The 20,901-nt window shown below is 43.7% G+C and overlaps 1 protein-coding gene across 1 annotated transcript in view; it reads left to right on the top strand.

Moving 5' to 3' along the window:
• Window positions 1–10,635: 10,635 nt before the first annotated feature.
• Window positions 10,636–20,901, top strand: part of olfm2a (olfactomedin 2a) — a 45,330-nt gene continuing 35,064 nt past the window's right edge. The window contains exon 1 of the mRNA XM_062407206.1: window positions 10,636–11,152. Within this exon, the coding sequence (XP_062263190.1) occupies window positions 11,096–11,152 (57 nt within the window). The 5' untranslated portion in view covers window positions 10,636–11,095. The remainder of the gene's footprint in view (window positions 11,153–20,901) is intronic.

Here is a 20,901-nt window from a genome sequence, read left to right on the forward strand (position 1 = left end):
CCCTCTCTCCATTTGTTAGTCTCCTTTTCTTAACATCTCTCACTCAATTGTCAGTCTGTGAACATAACCAGCTATCCCACTGTTTTCTCTCTCCGTCTCCTGCTTTGTTCTTCCCTTCATCCCCTCCCTCGCTTTTCTAATGCTCTACGTGCCTCGTCTCTTTTTGTCATCCCCTCTTTCTCTTCCTCCTATCACTTTCACGAGCTACATCAGTGGAGTTGATCAGATATTCCGGGCACATATGGACACCAGGGATGGGCATAAATCGCAAGTATTTCCAAAGTGCCCGTGCAGGGTTCTCTGCTCGTAGTGAACAGACACAGCCCAGTGGAACCAGAGCATGAAATCCCTCTCTTCTACATCCAGTGTCATGTCAAATCTCTTTCTCTCACGTTTCCTTATAAAAGTGTCGACCTCCTCCTTTACAGCGTTTCCCACTTTTTTTCTCGGGGTCTTTCATCCAGAGCCAACTGTGTTAATACTAATGCATCTCCCAGCCCCTCTGTGTCTGAGCCCCGAGCACTCAGAGCCTGAGAGGTGACTGATTTTCAAAGGAGCTGCCGACCCACCACTCCAGTGCAAAGTTGTGAGGCTCTCCGTGGCCTGAGCCTCTCGTCTTAACCCCACGTTTTTTTTTCCCCTCACATTACATATTGGCTAGCTTGTCGGCATGACAACAACACGCCTCCATGGCAACGGAATGACAAGCAGCTCGATTCCTGGTCGTGTTGCTTCATGCCCTCCGTGGGTCCCTTGGTGGTGGGACAGCAGATGACAATCAATAATTCCTTCTGAGGCCATAAGGGGTTAAATCCTGCTCCTCCCTCCCTCGCCCAGACGTAATCCACTCTCAGCACCAGACATTATATGGGCCATAAGTTATTTCCTGTACAACAGCATAGTTTTCGAAAAACAAAATAAAAAATGAAGCTTACCAATAACTGCCAACCATTTATTGCACTGTTTTCCAATTCCAATAAGCTGTAAGTGTCATCATAAACTCAGATTAGCTCTGACTAATATACAGCCGGTCAATATTGCACAGAGATGAAAATCATTACAAAATCAATTGAAGCGCTCCAAAATCACAGAGGAGATTCGCCGATGCTTCCCACAAGCATTTGTCTCCCGTGTGTGGCCGCAAACCGACAGGCAGCACAAATAAATCTCCGCGCTCTGCTCCGTCCTTGCGCTCCCTTTCCCTGTGCCTCCCTCCAGATGACTTGTCCTCTGTCTCCCTCTCTCGCTCCAAGTGCCTGGATATTGATTGGGACCCTACTGGAGGGAGAAGGGAGAAGACAGATAAGGAGGCAGTGGCCATGAACAGCTCCCTCATTCACCCTAAGATGAAGGGAAGGAGAATCATCTGCCAGACCCCGGGAAGGTGGCCAGTTTTATACAAATGACCTCAGCTATTAATTCAGCCACAAGGATCCTCAGTCTCAACCTTAAATACGTCCACTGGATTAGTATGGTTTTCAATTTGAGCTTTTTAATGTCTATAGTTGTTGTAGGAAACCAAGTGTAAAACTTTGAATCATCAACACAATTGTTAGAAGCCTGGTCCACGGTGCCTCCTCAAGTGTGCAAAAAATGCAAGCAGGCGCCGGTCTGTTTTCACTCAGCACTGTATAATTATCTAAGCAGTACACAGGGCATCAAGTTCTTCTGCACAGACCATAACACAGCGCATCACATTAGACCGCTATCATTCAAGACGGAGATCTTCCTAAAATGCAATAAGGAACAAGGAAATGATGGATTGTCACATACCACTATGTACAGCAAAACGCTGCTATCTGCAAACAAATACACAGCGCACAGGCATGCGTACAGTCATCTGTAAACACGAGCTCACACAGAGGGGTAAATAACTGCTGGTATCTCTTGCAGCATTGGGAGCAGTGGCGCGAGGCTTCCCCTCAGATTTTGAAAGCCCTATCTGTATCAGGAACAGCAAACTGAAAAAAAGCAATTTGCTTTGTCACACACAGACATGCTTGACTACACTGAATAATTGCACTGTAGCTCTGGAAAGAGCTGTTTTCCTTTTATCTAATGAAGGCCTTCAGGGGAAGGAGTGTGTGTGAGTGTTTTGTGTCTGTATGTGTGTACTGTATATAAGAGTGATATGAAATGCATGTGTCTCAGGACGTCTATGTGTGTACGGATTAAAATAAATGTGCAAGGGAAAGATAAGTGTGAGAATTGAGAAGATGCTCTGTCTCTATCTAGTGCGATCCTTCCAGTGTCCCTCTGCTGCTTGACGTCCTCCTGCACTGTTTCACTGCATTACTTTAATTCATCAAATCTGCATGGGGCCTTTTCTCCTGTGTCCAGTTCCAGGTTTAAAGCAGTCCACAGAAGCAGACTGAAGAATAAAAGCTCCTGTGCTTGGTCTGAGACACTAACTCCTGTGAAATGCTGAGTGCACACTCTGCAGCCTTCTGGCCTGCCTCGGCAGAATGCTGTGGAAGCTGGGGGGGGGGGGGGGGGGGGACAACTCCAGCCTCCAACCACATAACTAAGAGTACAGTGGACTGGAAGATGCCTGATGAGGATTTAGAGTCAAGTTTAAGACAGGATAGAAAAAGTGAGTCTCTCCTTAAACTTCTTCTCTCCATTACTGGCCACTGAACTAGCAAGAGGCAAATGGGAAAAGCATTGTTTGATCATCAGCAGCAGAGTAGAAAGGCAAGGAGGTGAGAGAAATGTGGAGGAACTGGGTGAAGAGGGGATGGATCAAGTCTTCTGATGACTGCTTGTGTTTCCAGGAAAAAATGGTTTGTGAATCGCAGTAATGGCTCTAAAGCATTTGTTCCACTGTGGAACTGTAATTAAGCCATCAGCGACAGTTTGGAGTCTTTAACTTCATAATGAGGCTGAATGTGAGCAGTTCGTGCTCTGTGGATAAGCTGCTGTAATCACTTCTATCTGCTTAATTATGTAAAAGCATTCTTTTTATCCGACTAGTGTCTCGCTCTTTATCTCTGCCTCTCTCCCTCTCTCCCTCGTTCGGTCTCATCTTTTTATAATAACTGGTGCCATAAAAACATGGGGAGGCAGGAGGAATGAGCACACATGCTGGGCGATATCAACCTGAGAAGGTATGCTGTGAAGTGTTGGTCCAAATGGCTGCTGGGAGATAAAATGAAGCGGTGCTATGTGAGGGTTATACTATAAGGCTTGTGATAGGTGCAGATACTTTAAGAATAGGCACAAGGCTCTCACCACACAGAGAAGCTTATTATTACCAATCTCCATGCCCTCTATGGTATTGGGCAGAGGGACATTAGAGCTCAGATGGAGGTTTTGTACGAGGCATTTTACTTGCATATTTCCTGGATTGCAATGGCATTATTATTATCCCTAGAGGTCCTGCTCCATAGTATCAGACGTGAAGATGCATGCTGGGGGCTGCAGGTTATATACAATGGAATTAAACACCATCTATAGCCGTGTCCCTAATGGAGACATCCTGCTTGTGCTCTTTTAAGAGAGACGTACAGAACATCAAAGCTCTACTTCTAGCACTTCGGAGAGCACACTACACTAAAACATGTGTACTCAAGCACGTATGCACACACTCGCCCTCGAGAATGTGTCAGCGGAGAGTGAAATCTTATGATGCTCAAGAACTTTACGCCATAGACGGGAGGCACTGGACGAAACGAGCCCGGAGTGCATGAAAATACCCGAAGCCGTCGAGGTTTCAATGGAGCACATAAAAGGAAACAGTGGAGAAAAATGTCAACAGCAAATAGCTGCTGGTTTCTATTGCCACAGGCGACATGGACTTTGGTTCTGTCGTGTTTCTTTCCTCCCACATTATGCATCATCCAATTAAACACAAACAGGCGACAGAGGACAACTCAGCGTGCATCTCGGCGCTGCTCGTTGTGGGAGAAGCAGAACGTTGACGGCAGTGGAGAGTGCAATGAAGGGGGGAATTGGGGCGGTTCAAGATAAAGCAATGGGCAGATGTGATTGTGTGTGTGTGTCTGTGCTAGGTGGCTTCACTTTAAAGACGGCCCTCTTGGCAGACCATCGCTGTATATCTGCCAATCTGTGTCTCCCCTCATTTCTTCACGTAGCTGCGTGAGTCTGTGGAGGGCAGCGAGTCGCCAACATTTTGTTTTGATTCAGCAACATGAGCAGACTGCCGTGCGGTTCATCTCGATGATGATTGATGATGTTTGCTGAATTATGGCGGGGCACGGAGATAAAACGTGGCAGGGCTTGTTCTCCGAAACCCCCGACTGAACCTGAGTTGTCCTTGCCCTTGTTGCCTTGGTTACACGCAGGTATAGTAAAGTAAGACAGCAAGAGAGGGTGTGAGAAGCCACGATTAACTCCATCTTCAGGCAGCAAGTGAGGGATTCACACATTTCCCTCCGAGGACTCAGAGAAACATTGCTATGGCAACTGGGCGCTCTTCACCTTCTGACCCAATGGTTGCTTGAGCTTCATCGCCACCAACTTGGTTAGTTTTATTCAAGATCTTCAACTGAAATGAATGTTTCTTTATATATGGAAGGTTATACCTTAACCCTGATCTGACAGGAAAAAATTTAAAAAACATTTTAATTGCAAAAAAAGAATATCGTGAGAGATCTCCATTGACTCGGTTGAGCAAGCGTTTATCTGAAATCCAGGAATTCAGCACTTTTCAAAATGTGTTGTCTGTGCAATGAGTGAAATTAACTCAGTCAAAGGGTGAGAGCGAGCTGTGGAAGTCAAACTGTTCAAAGATTGCCCTTTTGCGATTGCTGAATCAGGTGTCTGTTTTTATAGGCACATGTTGATTAGACATTCATTAGGAATTACGGCTGTCAAATACAAGAGGCATGTTGACATAATATTTGCATAATGATGCTTCGTGTGTTGGCTGGGATTTCTGTGTGATGTTTGCAGTAGTGTGAGGGTTAACACCTCTCCATCTGTGCGCTCGTTGACATGTTGATGTTTTTGGAAAAAGTATGTTTGTGTGGGAGAGATTATCAATGTGTCTATTAATCGGCGAGTATCAAATTCAGACCAAATGCCTGAGAGCTCCACCGGCTTAACATTACCCTGGATTCCCTAATGTAGCTTCAGCATTCTGGGTAATTTTAGGAAGCATATGGTCTTTCAGTCCAGCATCGGCAGCGGGAGGAACATTATGAAGATCAATAACAGCCACAAGCTCTGTTATAGGACAGACTCCAATGTTTGCTAGATGGATAAGATGGATAGAGCAACTCATGTACTCCTGCTTCACAAAATCCAATTAGACTGTCTGTGGTATGTCTGTGTGATGATCTATGATCTAGTCTCCCACTCGCTACGTACCTGTTTAATATTCAGTATGGACAAGAACAAAACACTAAGCTCCTCTTGTTCCAAGTCTGCACCATGAGTTCATTCTCAGTGTTTAAAATTCTCTGTGCCTTCCAATAAAGCAAAAATGGCTCCAGCTCTGTGCATTAAATGATTGAAAACTCAAATCACCTTACATTCAAGCCCCAAAATAAAATCCCAATGCAACAAATGTTACTACACCTGTGTCCACTGAAGAAAAAGTCAGCTTACTGTTGTTGCTAATAAACACCGTTATCGAATAACCTGTGAACATACTAGCTTCACTTTTGGCCTGGGTTGAGTTGAATGCAGAGTTTCACAACTAAATAGAAGCTCATGAAACTGCACAAAACGGAAAGATTGCACTTTGCCAGAGAACTTGAAAATATTGGCATCTCATTCGGATGGAACCATGTTTGAATCAGATGGGGGCAAGCATGTTTGGCCCAGGAGTGGCCAGTAGCACTAGAGTGAATGCAAAGTGTCGACCATGAAACGTGGATGTGTGAGAGTACATTTATAGCACTATGGATGCAAGTGTGTATATCCAAACACTGAATGACAAGATGACCCCTAATCTCAAGAAGCTAGGCAGAAAATAAACCAAACAAGAGTTTTTAAAGAAAAAGAAAAGTGTAAACCATGACCTTACCGTGTCCTTTAATTGGAGATGGTTAATTAGGCAGGCAGAGTTGCAGTTTGACACCACAGCTGTCATCCACTCAAAACCCCATAGAAACTACATCCAATCACCGATTATTTGGCTTCTCTCCACATGTAAATGAACCCACTCACGGTTCTAATCACAAACTTATTCTGACATATGGTCTAGAAATTGAAAATCGTCTTCTGTAGGACCGTTTTTAAATGATGATTGAGTTCACATAGATGGGGGAAATGTCCATTATAGTCAGTGTGTAGCTGATAAGGCTGTAACCAAATTTAACCCAATAATTATTTAGTTATTTACTCCACTGCCATGTGTCGACCAAGTGGAGAACTTCTATCTCAACTTTACTCCCACACAAGATGATGATCTTGTTGATAGCGCTGTAACCTTGCTGTGCACAACACTCAACACTCAAGGAGGTGAATGAGAGGAGGTCAGCTCCACGATAACAATTCACAAACTGCTTTAAAGCAGACTTCACCAATTCAGTAGCCTGGGAAAATAGTCTAGTAACATATAAACAGCTCTATGTAATGCCAGGTTTCTTTTTCTAATAGCAACACAGTGGTAATGAGTTCATCATCTTCTTTCCAAATTAAATTATAGCCATCAGAGAAAAAAGTCATCACCTCCTCCCACACCTGGCACAGTATTAGATCTAGTAGCCTGGAAATCAACAACAGCTCCTGATTTATATTTAGACTGCCTCTTTCCCATAGATCTCTCTAAGCTTATTCTATTATTTCTTCAGCTAAACCACAACCAACTCTCCCATGCAAGATCTAATCAATCTACCATTATTAACAGGCTACGAACCACAGGATTGTAAGGGTGCAGTAATTAGACCTCTACTTAAAAAGCCTACTCTTGACCCAGATGTTTTAGCCAATTATAAAGCTATACCCAACCTCCCCTTCATTTATAAAACCCTCGAAAAAGCTGTTGCAAACCAATTATGTCAGTATTTGCTTTGGAAGGGTATGTTTGAAGATTTTCTGTCAAGATTTAGGCTTCATCAGAGGACAGAAAAACAGGGAACAGTGCTAGGGACTGATACTTTTCACCCTCTATATTTGAATTTTTGCCACTGTTATCTGAAATCACAAATATATGTCAATTGCTATGCAGATGACACTCATCTGTACTTATCTATAAAGCTAGAAGACAGGTAGTCAAACTTCAGCAATATATTACAGTAACAGGGGCTTGGCGACTTCTAAATCCAGACAAAACTGATGATATTGTACTTGAGCCTGAACACCTCCGACAAACACTATCTGATCATGTAGTTGATTTGGAGGGCATTACCTTGCCTCCAGCTCTACTGTAAAGATCCCCGAAGTTATTTTTGACCAACACAGTCCTTTGACTCGCTAATTCTCCAGGCAAAATTATGAAAACTAGGTACATAAGGTCTCAAAAGTACAAGTTTTTCCTTTGTTCCTTCAAGAGTGGACAACATTTACATTTAGGTTAGACTTTAAACATCCCCTCTTTGATATACCTTATAGTTAGTAGAGCTCAGATGATTCCTGAACCACCCCTTAGTTCAAGGAGACCAAATAGAAAATTAATTTGAATCAAATGCAACAAACTTAGAGCATTTTAAGTCGAAAGATATAGCAACACTTCATCAAATTAACTCCTAGAAATCAATTTAATGACAGGCTTGGCAACGGTGGCACATCAAAACTATATTTTAACACTTAAGAACCTTATTTTTTGAAAAGCAGAGTGTGCCTGTAGGCAGTCAGAGACAAACACACACAATGAGGCAGTGCTGGTGGTTGTTAAATTTAGTCCTCAGGCCACTTCAAATGTTGAATCACTTCAAATATTAGCAACTCTCTCACACACACATACACACAGAGACATTCACACTGAATAACAGAGAAAGACAGATTAAGTCCTAAAGCATGAAATACAGTCAAACATAGGCTACAAATGTCAATCTCTAACATATAGGCAGTAAGAATGAGAAGATGAGGAGTGACCAAGACAGAGGAGTTGACCTCTCAGAGGCAGAAAATGGCCTAAGCCACAAACATGTAAAAACTGGTGATTTCAGTGCCACATCTGCCTCAGTGCAGTCACATGTGAGGTGACAGGGAGAGAGCGAGATAATGCCTGCCAGCCTCGGACAACACACAGTTGCCCTGGAGGTCTATTTCCTCCTTTCTCTTGGCCTTCTTGGCCTGACTTGGGGACAAAAAGGGAAATTGCTGCATCTTGGACAAATGGGTCACGCTTTGTTTGCACCCACCTCAGAAACAAGGGATGGAGACGGCGGAGAGCGACCATGAGAAGGGAGGAGTCTGTTAGTAGAGTGTATCTCCTCAGCATGACCATTAAACACAGTAGCTCTCTGACCCAACGCAATGACTCACCATCATTTTTACTCACCCTGGCAGCCCTGGGCTTCTCTATTATTCTCAGCGTCATGCTCTACTGTAGGAATCTGAGCGGAGGCCCAATCCAGGATTGTACAGTAAAATATAAACTGTGGTGAAAACAACAGCACAGGGGGGCAGGAATAATTCCTGCATTCTTCGTTTCTTCAGCCTTTTATGCAGACCCCCCCCCCCCCCCCCCCCCCACCCCCCCACACACGACCTGTCTCCCCTTCGGCTAGTAATCTCACCTCCTCTTGGTTTTTCCTGCAGGGAAAATAGAGGGGTGTGCACCATGCCACTGAGGGCAGCAGCAGGGTGGAGAATGTCAGGCCTCAGCTCAACCATGCAGAGGCAGGGGCTGAGAGACACAAGCCATCACACAGTGGGATGTGAAGTCCTTTCTGAATGCATTATAAACTAATCGCACTGTTGTATGCGTGTAAAAAAAAAGAAAAGGCCATGTCAGAGTGGAACGACAGGGTTTAGGTTTTAAGAATAACCACTAAACATTAGTAATAGGTGACCTTCAAGAAAAAAAGGGTAATAAAGAAATTTAAAGTTTAACAATCAGGGCTTTGCACAATGAAAACTATGAATAGGTTATTATTCATGCAGTGCCAATAAAAATAAACTGTGTATAATTAACAGGCGCCCCACAACTCTGTATGAGGGTTATCCTGAGCATAAGTTATTTGTCACTTTCATCCATACTGCCTTCATATCCTATAAAGATACACTTTCATTCTGCTTTATGAAAAGAAGTTTCATGGTATACATCTACTATATCTAATTGGATAATTCAAATCATCTCTGTCAATCTGTCTGTGCATGTGGCTCGCATATTTTGAGAAACGTTCACCTTCACATTTGGCAAGGGTATTGTTGAGGAAGCTGGGTGTAGAATTTGGTGTGATTTTGTCATACACTATGTCCATCAGTAATTAACTTTGACAAACAGGCAAGCACTGCTCTAAAGCACTGGTGGCAGGGACTCATCAACGTAAAAGACCGTCAATCACGACAACAGCACGTTCACAACAACAATAACTGATCCTCCTGTTCGGGGTTCATCGTTTACTGACTCAAGCTTCACTTAGCCTTGAATAAACAGGGGAATAGCTTCAGGGTTCTATGGACTGAGACGCGAAGCCAGTTTTTTATTTGCCGTGGCTAAATCACTGCAGGGGATTTTTACAGTTTCAGAGTTTATAGCAGAAAAGCTCTGAGTGACTATGCCGCTCTGACTCTATATAGACAAATTAAATGAAGAATTTAATTTTTACAAACACAACTTTATATGTAATGCTACTTTTGAAGACAAACACAAAAAAGTGCATTGGACACCAGCATTCAGGAAATACACAAAGAGGATGTGCTCATGTCAGTAGCTCTTCCTGTTGTCTATATGTGGTGCTTCATGTGATTTTGTGGAGTGGGAGGGCTGAACACACTTTTCCCAGTAACAGTGTTCTTTTCATGTTCTGTTCTTATAGCTTCAGCTTTCTTGGTCAGTCAATGAACGGCTTCCTTCCCCACAGGTTGAATGTTGAGCACTTGCCTTTGAAAAAAAGTTTGTTTTAAGCCAAGCTGGAGGTAGAGTGGGCTGCAGAGGCTGTTATGTTTGTTATAACTAATTCAGAATTGCCAGCCGCTATAGACACAGCCTGTCAGAAAGCAGGGGAATCACAGACCCACAAACATCCCAAACATGCTGTCCCTAAACTTAGAGAGGCTGTTCGAAACCTCACCTGGTGAGGTTCTAATTTTTAGAATGATAAACCACCAGTTAATGATATATGTTAGCTCACGACTTTCATTATCTCCATTGCAAGCGGTGCGAGAATAATCGTTATCATCGCCCCGAACCCCAGAGATTCTCTCTGTTTTGGCGTCTTCTAATTGGATATGCGTCAGGGCTGAATTGATGGTATTAATATGTCTCGATCATTTACAGTGACAGAGTTATTCACAGGAAGACACTATCTGTGCCAAATGTCAACTCTTTCTGGAGGTGCAGGGGAAATATTGTGTGGAGCCTGAAGCCCTGCAAACCATATCCTACATGCATCCATCTGTCTGTCTGTGGGGCAAGAGTGCACCCCACCAGCCACCTCCCCCTCTCTCTCTCTCTCTCTCCTGCGTTCACCCTCACATGCACACGCACGCCCGCACGCACGGCCAAGCTCGGCTGCATCACCGAGTGGCACTTCTTTGCCTGGGCTCTATTCGCGAGCACAGCAGTGCTGCTCCTAGCGTCCGCGACCTGACAGCACAGCAGTCACCTTCCAACCTCTGCGCCTCTCTCCTCCGCTTCAGTCGCAGTTATTTTCTTTTTTGTCGGTCGGAGAGGAGAGGGGAAGGGGGGGTGGGGCGGAGAACCAGCATCCGAGGAGTTTTCGCAACACCGGTTGTTGGATTGGAGCGTTTTGGGGTTTGGGCTATATACAAACAAACCCACTAGAGAGAGTCTGTGTACGCGGTCGCGTCTCCGATTCACAGAGGTTCTGCCGTGCGTCCCGGGGATGAGGTTGGTGGCGCGCAACCGACACAGCGTTGACGGGATCCCGGTGTGTCTGAAGAAACCGCCCCAGTGAGGGACGAGGACGTGGGGAGTGTGAGAGAGAGAGGGATAGAGCGAGAGAGAGCCGCGGGGAACCGGTGTCGGCCGCGGGACGCTATCATTCCGGCCAGGATGCATCTCTTCAGTGCCATGTTCCTACTCGTGATGTTGGCCGCCGTGCCCTGCGAGGTAAGGGACTCCGCTTCCGACGCATCTGTGTGAATGCGCACGGTTTCAAAAGTTCTCAAAGCGGCGCCACGCTCGCCTGAATCCGGATCCTCGCACGATTCAGACAATTCACTGACACTCGCCTGAAACAGTTTGTAAAAAGAAGGAGGGAGGAAATATGACATCCAGCCAGTGCGAGGACCGGAGGCAGCGCGCAGCATGAAATAGGCAAACTGCCGCTGCCCTGAGGTGTCTCCCATGTAACCCGATGACAGGCAGAGGCAGAATGTAGAGCGAAAGTTCTATAAGCAAAAAATCCACCGGAACTCGGTTGACTTGCTGTTTTACGCATATTTTAAAAAGACATAAATAGTGTTGCAGTGCATTGTGTAAAGAATGGAATAAATTCTGGCTATTGTCTTGAAGGGGGGGGGGGGGGGGGGGGGCAGGACCAAGAATGTTATCTTGGCAGAGAAACATATTTCCGGGGGCTTCGGTGTGTTGGATGCTCCCCGACCTCCCCGCCGATATACCTCTGCATCACTGACACAGAGGTCCGGGGAAACGCTGGCCTCATGACTGACTGCGCTGATCAAGCTGAAAGGACGGTGACACTGACAGCTCGGTTCGCAGCACTCAGCTTGCGTGTGATTTGTAGCAGTGAATAAGAAACCGTGCGCAATTAGCAGTGTAACCAGACCGGCGTCAACACATAGATCCTGGAGAAATGACGTGTCTCAGTGTGTGTCTGAATGTCTGTGTGTGCATGTGTGTGTGGGTGTGGGTGTCGTGACGGATAGATGTGCGTGACACTCGAGAGAATCCACGATGATGTGACAGTGGCGAATTGAAGTGGTGGACGTTAAAATGATTTGACCCAGAAAGGCTTTGAGTCGAGGCAGGAGCATGGTTGAACTTGCAGGTGCTCAGCTGGTCAGTTGAGCGTGAGCCCCTGACCGCTTTAGAAAGTGCAAGGTCCCCTGATAGAAAGAGTGACCACAATGTGCCAGTTGTTTAGGAGTGTGTGTGTGTGTGTGTGTGTGTGTGTGTGTGTGTGTGTTTGTGTGCATGCTGTACAGCGCCCCCTCGCACCTTTGGTTCCATGCCGGGACCAATTTTTGACGCCACAGACCGAGTCACCACTTGGAAGAGGCCTCCACAAAGATCACAGACACAGCACTCACACTATAGGGAACAATAGTTAAAGCAGTGTTTAAATTAAAAACGGGCCCTGTTCTCCAGTGGCACTCCAACAACATGGCAAATACATGCACAGTAAGTGCGGTCTATTGCAGGGTATACTGCGGACTGCATACCATTCAAAAATCGAAAAAGTGTTTTCTGATGTACCAATGTACTATTTAAATACAACTCAGTGAAGAGAAGTTTCGAGAGGTGATATGTTACTTTCCATAAACGAACATCTCCTTGAGTATTTGCACTACTCAATCTATTTTTGCTCTAATCCGGTTTGCACTACAATCATGCACAGCAGTTCATATCGTATCCTTTTCACCACTTACTATGTTGTGTACTTAATACGTCCCTCGAGTACTTAATATGTTGTGTACTTTTTATCTTGTGCTACTTAGATGTTGAATGTGTGGCTATATGTTGAGTGTTCCTCGCACTTATCCACTTTGCACTACAATTGTACACAATTATATGTTGAGAGCTCTTTGTCCACGTGTATGTTTACACAGTGGATCAGAGAGAAAAGGTATTTCAATCCCAGATATGTTCCATGCATATAAGGCAGAATTGACTTTGACTTTGAACGTTAAAATGCGTGTGATTTGAGGGCAACACCGCCACAGGATGGCCACTGCAGGATTAGTCACAGCTTTGTGTTAATCAGGGCAGACATATGTTCGAAAATGGCATTTTAATGAGAGAAAAACCCACAATGGCACTCATATATCGGTTTATTTATGAAAGACTAAATTGATTATGTACAGAAAATCAACGTCTGTAGCCTGTAAGAACAATGGACGATGTATGTGTCAGAGACCCTCCCCTTAAATATTTCAAAGAAGGCTTTCAGGGCAGACCATGTTCTTTTCATGGGAGCCGAGCTGTAATTCTCACCAGGAGTCTATGCATGGACAATGTTGTAAATGAAAAATACCAGGGTGTATGAAAAAGTGATAGATAAGATAATTCTTGCTTTGTGTTATGGGACTTTTCACACTTAGTATGATTGTATATATATAGCGTGGGGGGCCATTGCTGGAGATTTTTCAGCCTGAAGAATAGTTTGTGTTGTGTAACTCTTTTAAAGGGCATATGTTGCAGTGTTACATTATGTTTTATCTATCATGTCCACAGGGTGAGTGGACACTGCAGTTGACCTTTAAAAGACGTTGGAGCTGCAGAATGGTTTTAGTCTACAGGAGAAGTGCTGGTGAACAGGCTGTATCATGCACCTGTGTGTCCGGTTTACAGTGAAACCCGTACTGCACAGATGGCCCGAGAGGAAAACCAGTCGATTTACTTCTGAGTGGTATCAAACAAGCTGGCGGGTAGTTCCAGGGCTCTCTTTCAACAGTCACGTTGAACACAACCCTACTGCAACATGAGTGCCACAAAATGGAACCATAATGACAAGGTGACGGGCCTCTTTATCCTCCTTTTAGTAATTTGGTCACATATTTCTGATGTTCATCAACAAATCCAACCAACTGGAAATAAGACCAACATGTCGCTCCTGCAAACAGAGAAGATGTGAGGAATAAATGTCAAAGCTCTTCAACGCTTGAGAAAGTGTTGGTGAAAACGCAGCCCAGCTGATGAGTCCCTATCATATCTTAAGTCTTTCAGAGGGTTCATACTGTAGTTGGCCTTGAGGGACAATTTGTTGTAAGTGTTCACATCAAATATTTAGACTGATGAAAGAAAATATGGCGCCATCCGTCACCTTTAGATTGCACTGGGAACATAAAGAATTGATGACTTCTTGCGCATCTACCGCAATGAGGATAACGCTCCCTCACCAAATCACCGGAGTGGAGATATTCACATATTTTTAGTCACAGTCTCAGCACAGGCCCTTATGAAATATTTAGAAGGCTTTAATGAGACAGATGCACGTGTGCCTTCGCTGCATGTGGTTGTAAAGTACCTTTAAAGCTCAGGGGTCCTCAGTGCAACTGATACAGATGGGCACCTGCTTGACCTTGGCACAGATGTCTTGCTATGATGTGCACTTCAAACCATGCATGATACACTCGCACAAGTGCACGTGTCTGTGTGCATGTATAAATAATGCATTTATTACACACCCATATTGTACCGTAAAAACAACCAATTTTCTTCTAAATACTGTTCAGGTATTGTTTTAAATGGTAATTTGTACATTTGTATTTTAGATATATATATAAAAAAAAGAATCCTGCAGCTGTAGACCATTATTATCATTATTTTACAAATGATTGCATGTTGGTTCTCATCAGTATGGAGTTTGAAATTATAGTATGTTGGTATAATATAGACTGGAGTGAGATGTCTGTGAACTCACCATCTTTTCATTAGTCTGATTAATATTAATAGCTCAGTATTGATTGTTCAGAATGAAAATTCAGTGCAACAGCAGAAATGAATGCCGCATAACCCAAATTATCTCAGAAGTTCTATCCACTGTGTGTAGAGAAGGACTTATATCTAATGTGATGGATGGAATTTATGTGAATTACAGTGTGATCAGATCAGATATTCTGAGTACTTGAACACAGAAGAAAATATTCTGCAACTGAAATATCCATTTAACTCAAATAAAGCAACTTTGAACAGCATCAGTCACATTTTCTTTGTATATAAAATGATTTTGCTGATCACAAAGTGTGTTCCACTAATATTCCTGCTCAAATGTTGAACCGATATAAAATAAAAAAGGAGCAGGAGCCCGACTCAGAGGTGATGTAAGAGTCTTCAAGTTCCATTTTGTGTATACGCTCAATATCCACAGTGCATTTATTTTGAAGCAGTTAAAGTGGTGTATGAGGATTACGATTTTAGATGGATAGTATGAGGCGACAAGTTTTTGATAGATCGTTTTCTTTTAGTATTTCCAATAATATTTTTGTGAAAAGTAGATAAAATAAAAGTACCCCAAGTAATGACCAAACGGCAAAACAAGGTACAAATTCAGAAATGGCTGTGACTCAAAAACGACAACATCTATTAAATGTTTGGCACCATTAGATTTAAAACAACTTCAGATCCAATCAAATTTGACATTTGATTTTTAGCATGTCAAACAGTCTAACTTATTTTCCGGGATTTTTATCTTCCTGAATAAATTAAGGCTTGACAAATATGTGAAATCCAAATGTTGACTTAGTGCTGTGGAATCACATCCACAGCCAATTTTGTGTTTCCATCGCTAACAAATATATTCTGTGGGGCTTTCCCATAACAGGCTAAATAGTTGTTAGTCAATGGGCTGTTGTCGTGTATAACTAATTTTGTAGGTACTTGGAAGATGCAGGCTTAGTTTTTGTACCTCCTGAGCGAGTGGGTTCCTGGGGCCTGCCGTTATGGGTTTAGGATGTCTTGCCTTGAAAACTCCCAACATTTGGATGGATGAGCGTGATGGAAAGGAACGCTTTGGTGTTTTTCTGTCTTATCCCCGAGTGCTGTGTGGGAGAAAACCTAATTGCTTGTCTTTCTCAAAGAGGGAGACAGAACCCTGTGTAAGCAGTTGGCGAGATTTTTCAGTAATTTACTTGATCCCGTTGCTCACCAGGGATTTCGACAAACAATCAGCTTGACTAGACTGCCGTTTAAGACCTTGTTAAGTTGTGTTTCCTCACCCTAGATTGGTGTGATGATGGCACTAGAAACTTACCCAGTTGGGGTTGATATATTGGAGTAAAAGACGTGAACTGTAAAGTATGGCACATATTTAACACATGGCAGTTTAAAACATCATTTTGGGGGAAATAAGTAGTTTATTTACGTTGCGCTAACGCAGTACTTTTAACCCATTCAGACACAGTCATACACAACACTTCTTTACACAGAGCTTTTACTATTGCACCATTTGTTCACTGGCAGCACAGTTGTCAGGGAGAACTTGGGGTTCAGTATCTTGCACAAGGACACCCAGGGATTGAACCGCTGACCTTCTTGTTAGTGGACATCCCGCTGTATGTCCTGCCCCTTGTACTGCCATATTTTGCAGTGTTTTTGTACTGTAATACCTATAATTTTCTTTAGTAAAGCTCAGGGGTCCTCAGTGCAACTGATAAGGACGGGCACCTGCTTGACCTTGGCACCAATGTCTTGCTATGATGTGCACTTCAAACCATGCATGACAGGAAGCCCTCCCACAAGTGCACATGTCTGTGTGCATTCATAGGTAATGCATTTATTACACATACCATATTGTACAGCTAAAAATAACCAATTTTCTTCTTAATAATGTTCAGGTATGGTCTTAAATGTTTAAAATGTATTTTAGATATAAAAAATATCAAGAATCCTGCAACTGTAGACTATTATTGACAAATTATTGCATGTTGACCGTCATCAGTCTAGAAATTATAGTTTTTTGATATAATATGGATTGGAGTGACTTATCTCTAAAACTCACCATCCTTCCATAAGTATGATTAATATTAATAGCTCAGTATTGATTGTTAAGAATGCAAATTGGTGCAGCAGCAGAAATTATGGCACATTAACCCAATTGTCTCTTAATTGAGACGGTTTTATTGACAAGAATGAACCCAAGCTGAAATATCAATGTGATGTAAAGTACTGAGCTGAAGCTAATGCTATCTTCAATGTCTCCACGTGTGAATCTAACAAGGACGGACCTCAGTTCGATCAGTCAGAGAGGACAATGGATTGGCTAATGTCCAGTTACAAAAATAAATCGACTTCCCGGGGGCCAGTCCAACGAGAGCAAAGCAGCACGATCACAATAATAGCCACCCATGAATGTGATTGAGCTTTTTTTTGTTAATTTCAGTCATTGTCTCCTTGCCAAAAACCTTTTACACAACAACCAAACTAAAACATCTAATCTCGTCAAACCTTGTAAGAAAAATAAACTCCTGAAAATGTGAGCCGACCTGTTAAAGCTTTTGTAAATATTGAGGACTGAGACTGTGCTGTTGGTCGACAATCAAAGCGGAAGCAGCGATGGGATGTCTCTTGGTCCCCCTGGATAGAGGACACTGGGAAGTGGGCTGGACGGAGTGTGCTCTGCCAAGTAGCAACCTAACCTCCACCTGGAGAATTAAACAAATGGAAAGCGGAGGGAACCGGGGTGTAAACCTGCCAGTGAGAGGCAACGGCAAAAACACTTAGCTGTAAAAATCACCTTGCTACACTGTGACAGGTCGAGTGCTGGTCTGACTTACGAACGCCGCATTTAACGCAAGCTCACGTGATTGGAAGCTGCAACATGCAGATACAACATCCAAAGGACATTCCATATTCTGGATGCGGTTCACGTCTCTTTCATTTTCTTTATTAATAAAGTCCACATTTGCCCACAAGTCGATAACATCTATACCGCTAGCCAGAATTATCTAATAAACAAGCAATATATAATGTCCTTTCCATGTGTTTCTTGCTCTGTTGAGTAAGGACACTCACGTAACCTAATTTATGTGTAGCCTGTCGCTCTGTTGAGTAAGGACACTCACGTAACCTAATTTATGTGTAGCCTGTCACTCAGTGGCAAACACTTCTAGCACGACGTGGGTGAGTGAGTCAGCGGCCGAGGTTAGATTAGCCACCACATCTGCATCCACCTTCATGCACTCCCCATTAATACACAAAGGTGCTGCTTCACAATCAGCAGCAGATAATGAGGATGCATTATGTTTGATTCAGCGCTGCTTGAAGAGACGGAATGGTAGTGCGCTCTTGTCATGACTGATTAGGGCAGAGCTGGAATCAGTGCACGATAATGATACCACATTGTGCGTGTCAGAGTCTTAACACTGTAAAGAGATCTGTTGCATAAAAGAGATACTGCTTGAAAAACAGGGAGCCGAGGCACAGAGAGCTATTGAGCCTTTGTGGCTTCCGCTGCTCACTGCCCTATCTTAATGTTTGATGTGCTTTTATGTAGACCGCTGCTTCATCATCAGAGGTGTGTGCGTGTGTGTGTGTGTGTGTTTGTGTGAAGGGGGGGGGGGGGCGACAAATAACCTCTACACAGTGACACTGTGGGGACATCAGGTTGTTTTTTAGGCTAAGAACTGGTTTCCGGGATAGAGGTTGACGTGTTTAAATGTTAAACAAGTGTAGTTGTGATGGTTTAAACCAAGTAAATACAACCTGCATAGTGTTTATGTGAAGTAGATAAATAAAGGGGCGGTGCGCATGTTTAATGGATGGATGGATGGATGGGGGGGATGTGTCGTGAAAGGTCTGTTTTTCTGATGATGTACCTGTTTCTAGGTCAGTTTGTGGTCTGCTTGTGACTCACACAGGGGTGATATTAGCGCCGGGTGATGGCGGTGAGCATTTTCGCGACGCGGCCCGGGGTGAAGCAGGTGACAGATTTTACTGCTGCGGTGCCGCGGATGAGGCACAGAGGCAGGCATCATTCTGCGTGGTAATTGGTTAACAGATGGAATGGCGGGTAGGCAAACGTGTGAGGTCAGCGGCCTGACTCTCCGTCTAACGCTGTGTCCTTTTCAAGATTGGCCCCCTGAGGTAGAGAGGGTGTGATGGCATGGCCTTACCTCTCCGGCTGAAATGCCCTTTTCAGAACGTGTACTTGCGCAAACACACATGACCTTTTCACCCGAATCAAACAATGCCCCAAACTGTGGTCTTAACATCCTACGGCGAATATATATATATATATATATATATATATATATATATACATATAAAACATATTATTCAAATTCTGTGCCACACACAGATTTTCACACTAGCCATTTCTCTCATTGAAATATTACAGTGCTTCCTACTCCACCATTGACTAACAGACAAACAAGACCCTGTGCATGTGTTGTAATTTCTTTTTAAGCTCTGAAATCTTAGTTGAACCTCATTAGCTGTCATGACACATTTGGTTTTTGAAAAATCTGAGCTTTTAGTGATTTTGACCTCATAGATATCAGGACAGTAGACACTCTGGGCTCCTTTAAGTCACATCAAGTCTAGTAACCTTGGTATTTAGTTCATATTTTTAAATGACCACTTACTCATGCAGAGCCACAGACTGGCCACGATGCTCCAGGGTTGTATGCACTATAAATGACCTCTGTTGCCGTTTTCTGTCTTGTTGAAAACCCAGCGGCCTGCCGTCCTAAAATTACCATTAGCAAATCCCATGGACTGAGCTGGCCGACTCTGGGGTCAGCTTGTAATCACAGGTCTTGAAGGTCCCAGGGGACTAAGCACTAAATGCAGTTATTAGAGCTTTCTCATTTATGCACACACTGTTATCCTGGCAGCTTACCATTAGCCAGCTGTACACTGAGGTACTGGTTATTTCTATATACATGCAGGTTCAAAGACAACATTCAAACGTGTTCACTTTAGAGCCTGTAACGAACCCGTCCTCTCTTCCAGACAGTTTCACAATGACTGAGTGAGGCGCAGATAATTTCTCAAAGTATCTTATGTACTCATATAACCTATAGGAAGGTATTTGTACGCTTGCTGTCAACAGCGTACGGAAGGATCAGCTTGACTGGTGGGATGAAAATCATCCCTATATCGCATTCTCTCCCCCACTTTCTCTCTTTCCTTCTATGTGACTGTGCTGGAGGGTGCAGGACTCCCAGAGGTTTATGTCTGTGACTCTAAGCAAGAGTGACATTTCTCTGACAACACCCAGAACAGGCACACACACACAAGCACACGCAGTCTGTCTCTCACACACACACATTGCCTTTGTCTTCGTCTCTCCCCTTTTACTCTCTGGTTCACAAACATGTCAAGGATGGGATCCACAACAGACGAAGAGCCAAAGCAACACATGGAATCGATATCCCCGAACACAGTGAAGGCGGTTACATCCGCCCTATAGAATAGTATAGTATGAGTGACAAATGCTTGCGGACATGCTTGATCATCTGGTCAATGCTGGTCACGCTGCCACCATCAACGGGGCATCGACACATGTTACCTTAGTAACTGCCACCCCGGGACTCTCACAATGATTTTTTTTTTTTGCATCCATCTGCCCTTTTTTTTTTTTGCATTGCAGTAGGCACCTCCTGACCAGTTTTCTGTACGACCTTGCTTTCCCCTGCTCGATGAATCTTTTATGAGCCTGGCAATGTGGGTTTCTGTGTAGAAGATTGGAATATAAATATGGCTGCTGCGCCTAGAGCTCGTCTTCCCGCTCTGATACAAAAGCTTTCATAAGACTGAGCAGATTGGGCAAGCTGCTATTTGAACGGCGCTCTTCACATCCCTTCGCCTTTGTCGAAAGACGTCCCGTATGAGAGGGCGTTATGCATTCTCAAACACCAAACATTAATTCTCCCTCCGTCTGCTCGTTCACATGGCTGGACAACACACCACACGCACACTGTGGGAAATCCTGCTTTTTAAAAATATGGATTTGATCTTTTCATGTCAAATTCTTTATCTGAGGCTTTTGCTCAGCTCAGTTTTCTCTTCGACAGCTCTTACACGTTGCTCACGTCCAAGTCATGGAGTTTGTAGCAGATATTGACATTGAATGAGCGGTGATAAAAAAGTGACAAAGTAAATCTCGGTTGAGCTCCTGAGGATGTATTATACCTCTGTCTCTTGTACCAACTCTCGTTCTCTTTTATCGTCTT

This window comes from Platichthys flesus, chromosome 16 (genome assembly GCF_949316205.1).
Source record: "Platichthys flesus chromosome 16, fPlaFle2.1, whole genome shotgun sequence".
Classification (NCBI taxonomy): Eukaryota; Metazoa; Chordata; class Actinopteri; order Pleuronectiformes; family Pleuronectidae; genus Platichthys; species Platichthys flesus.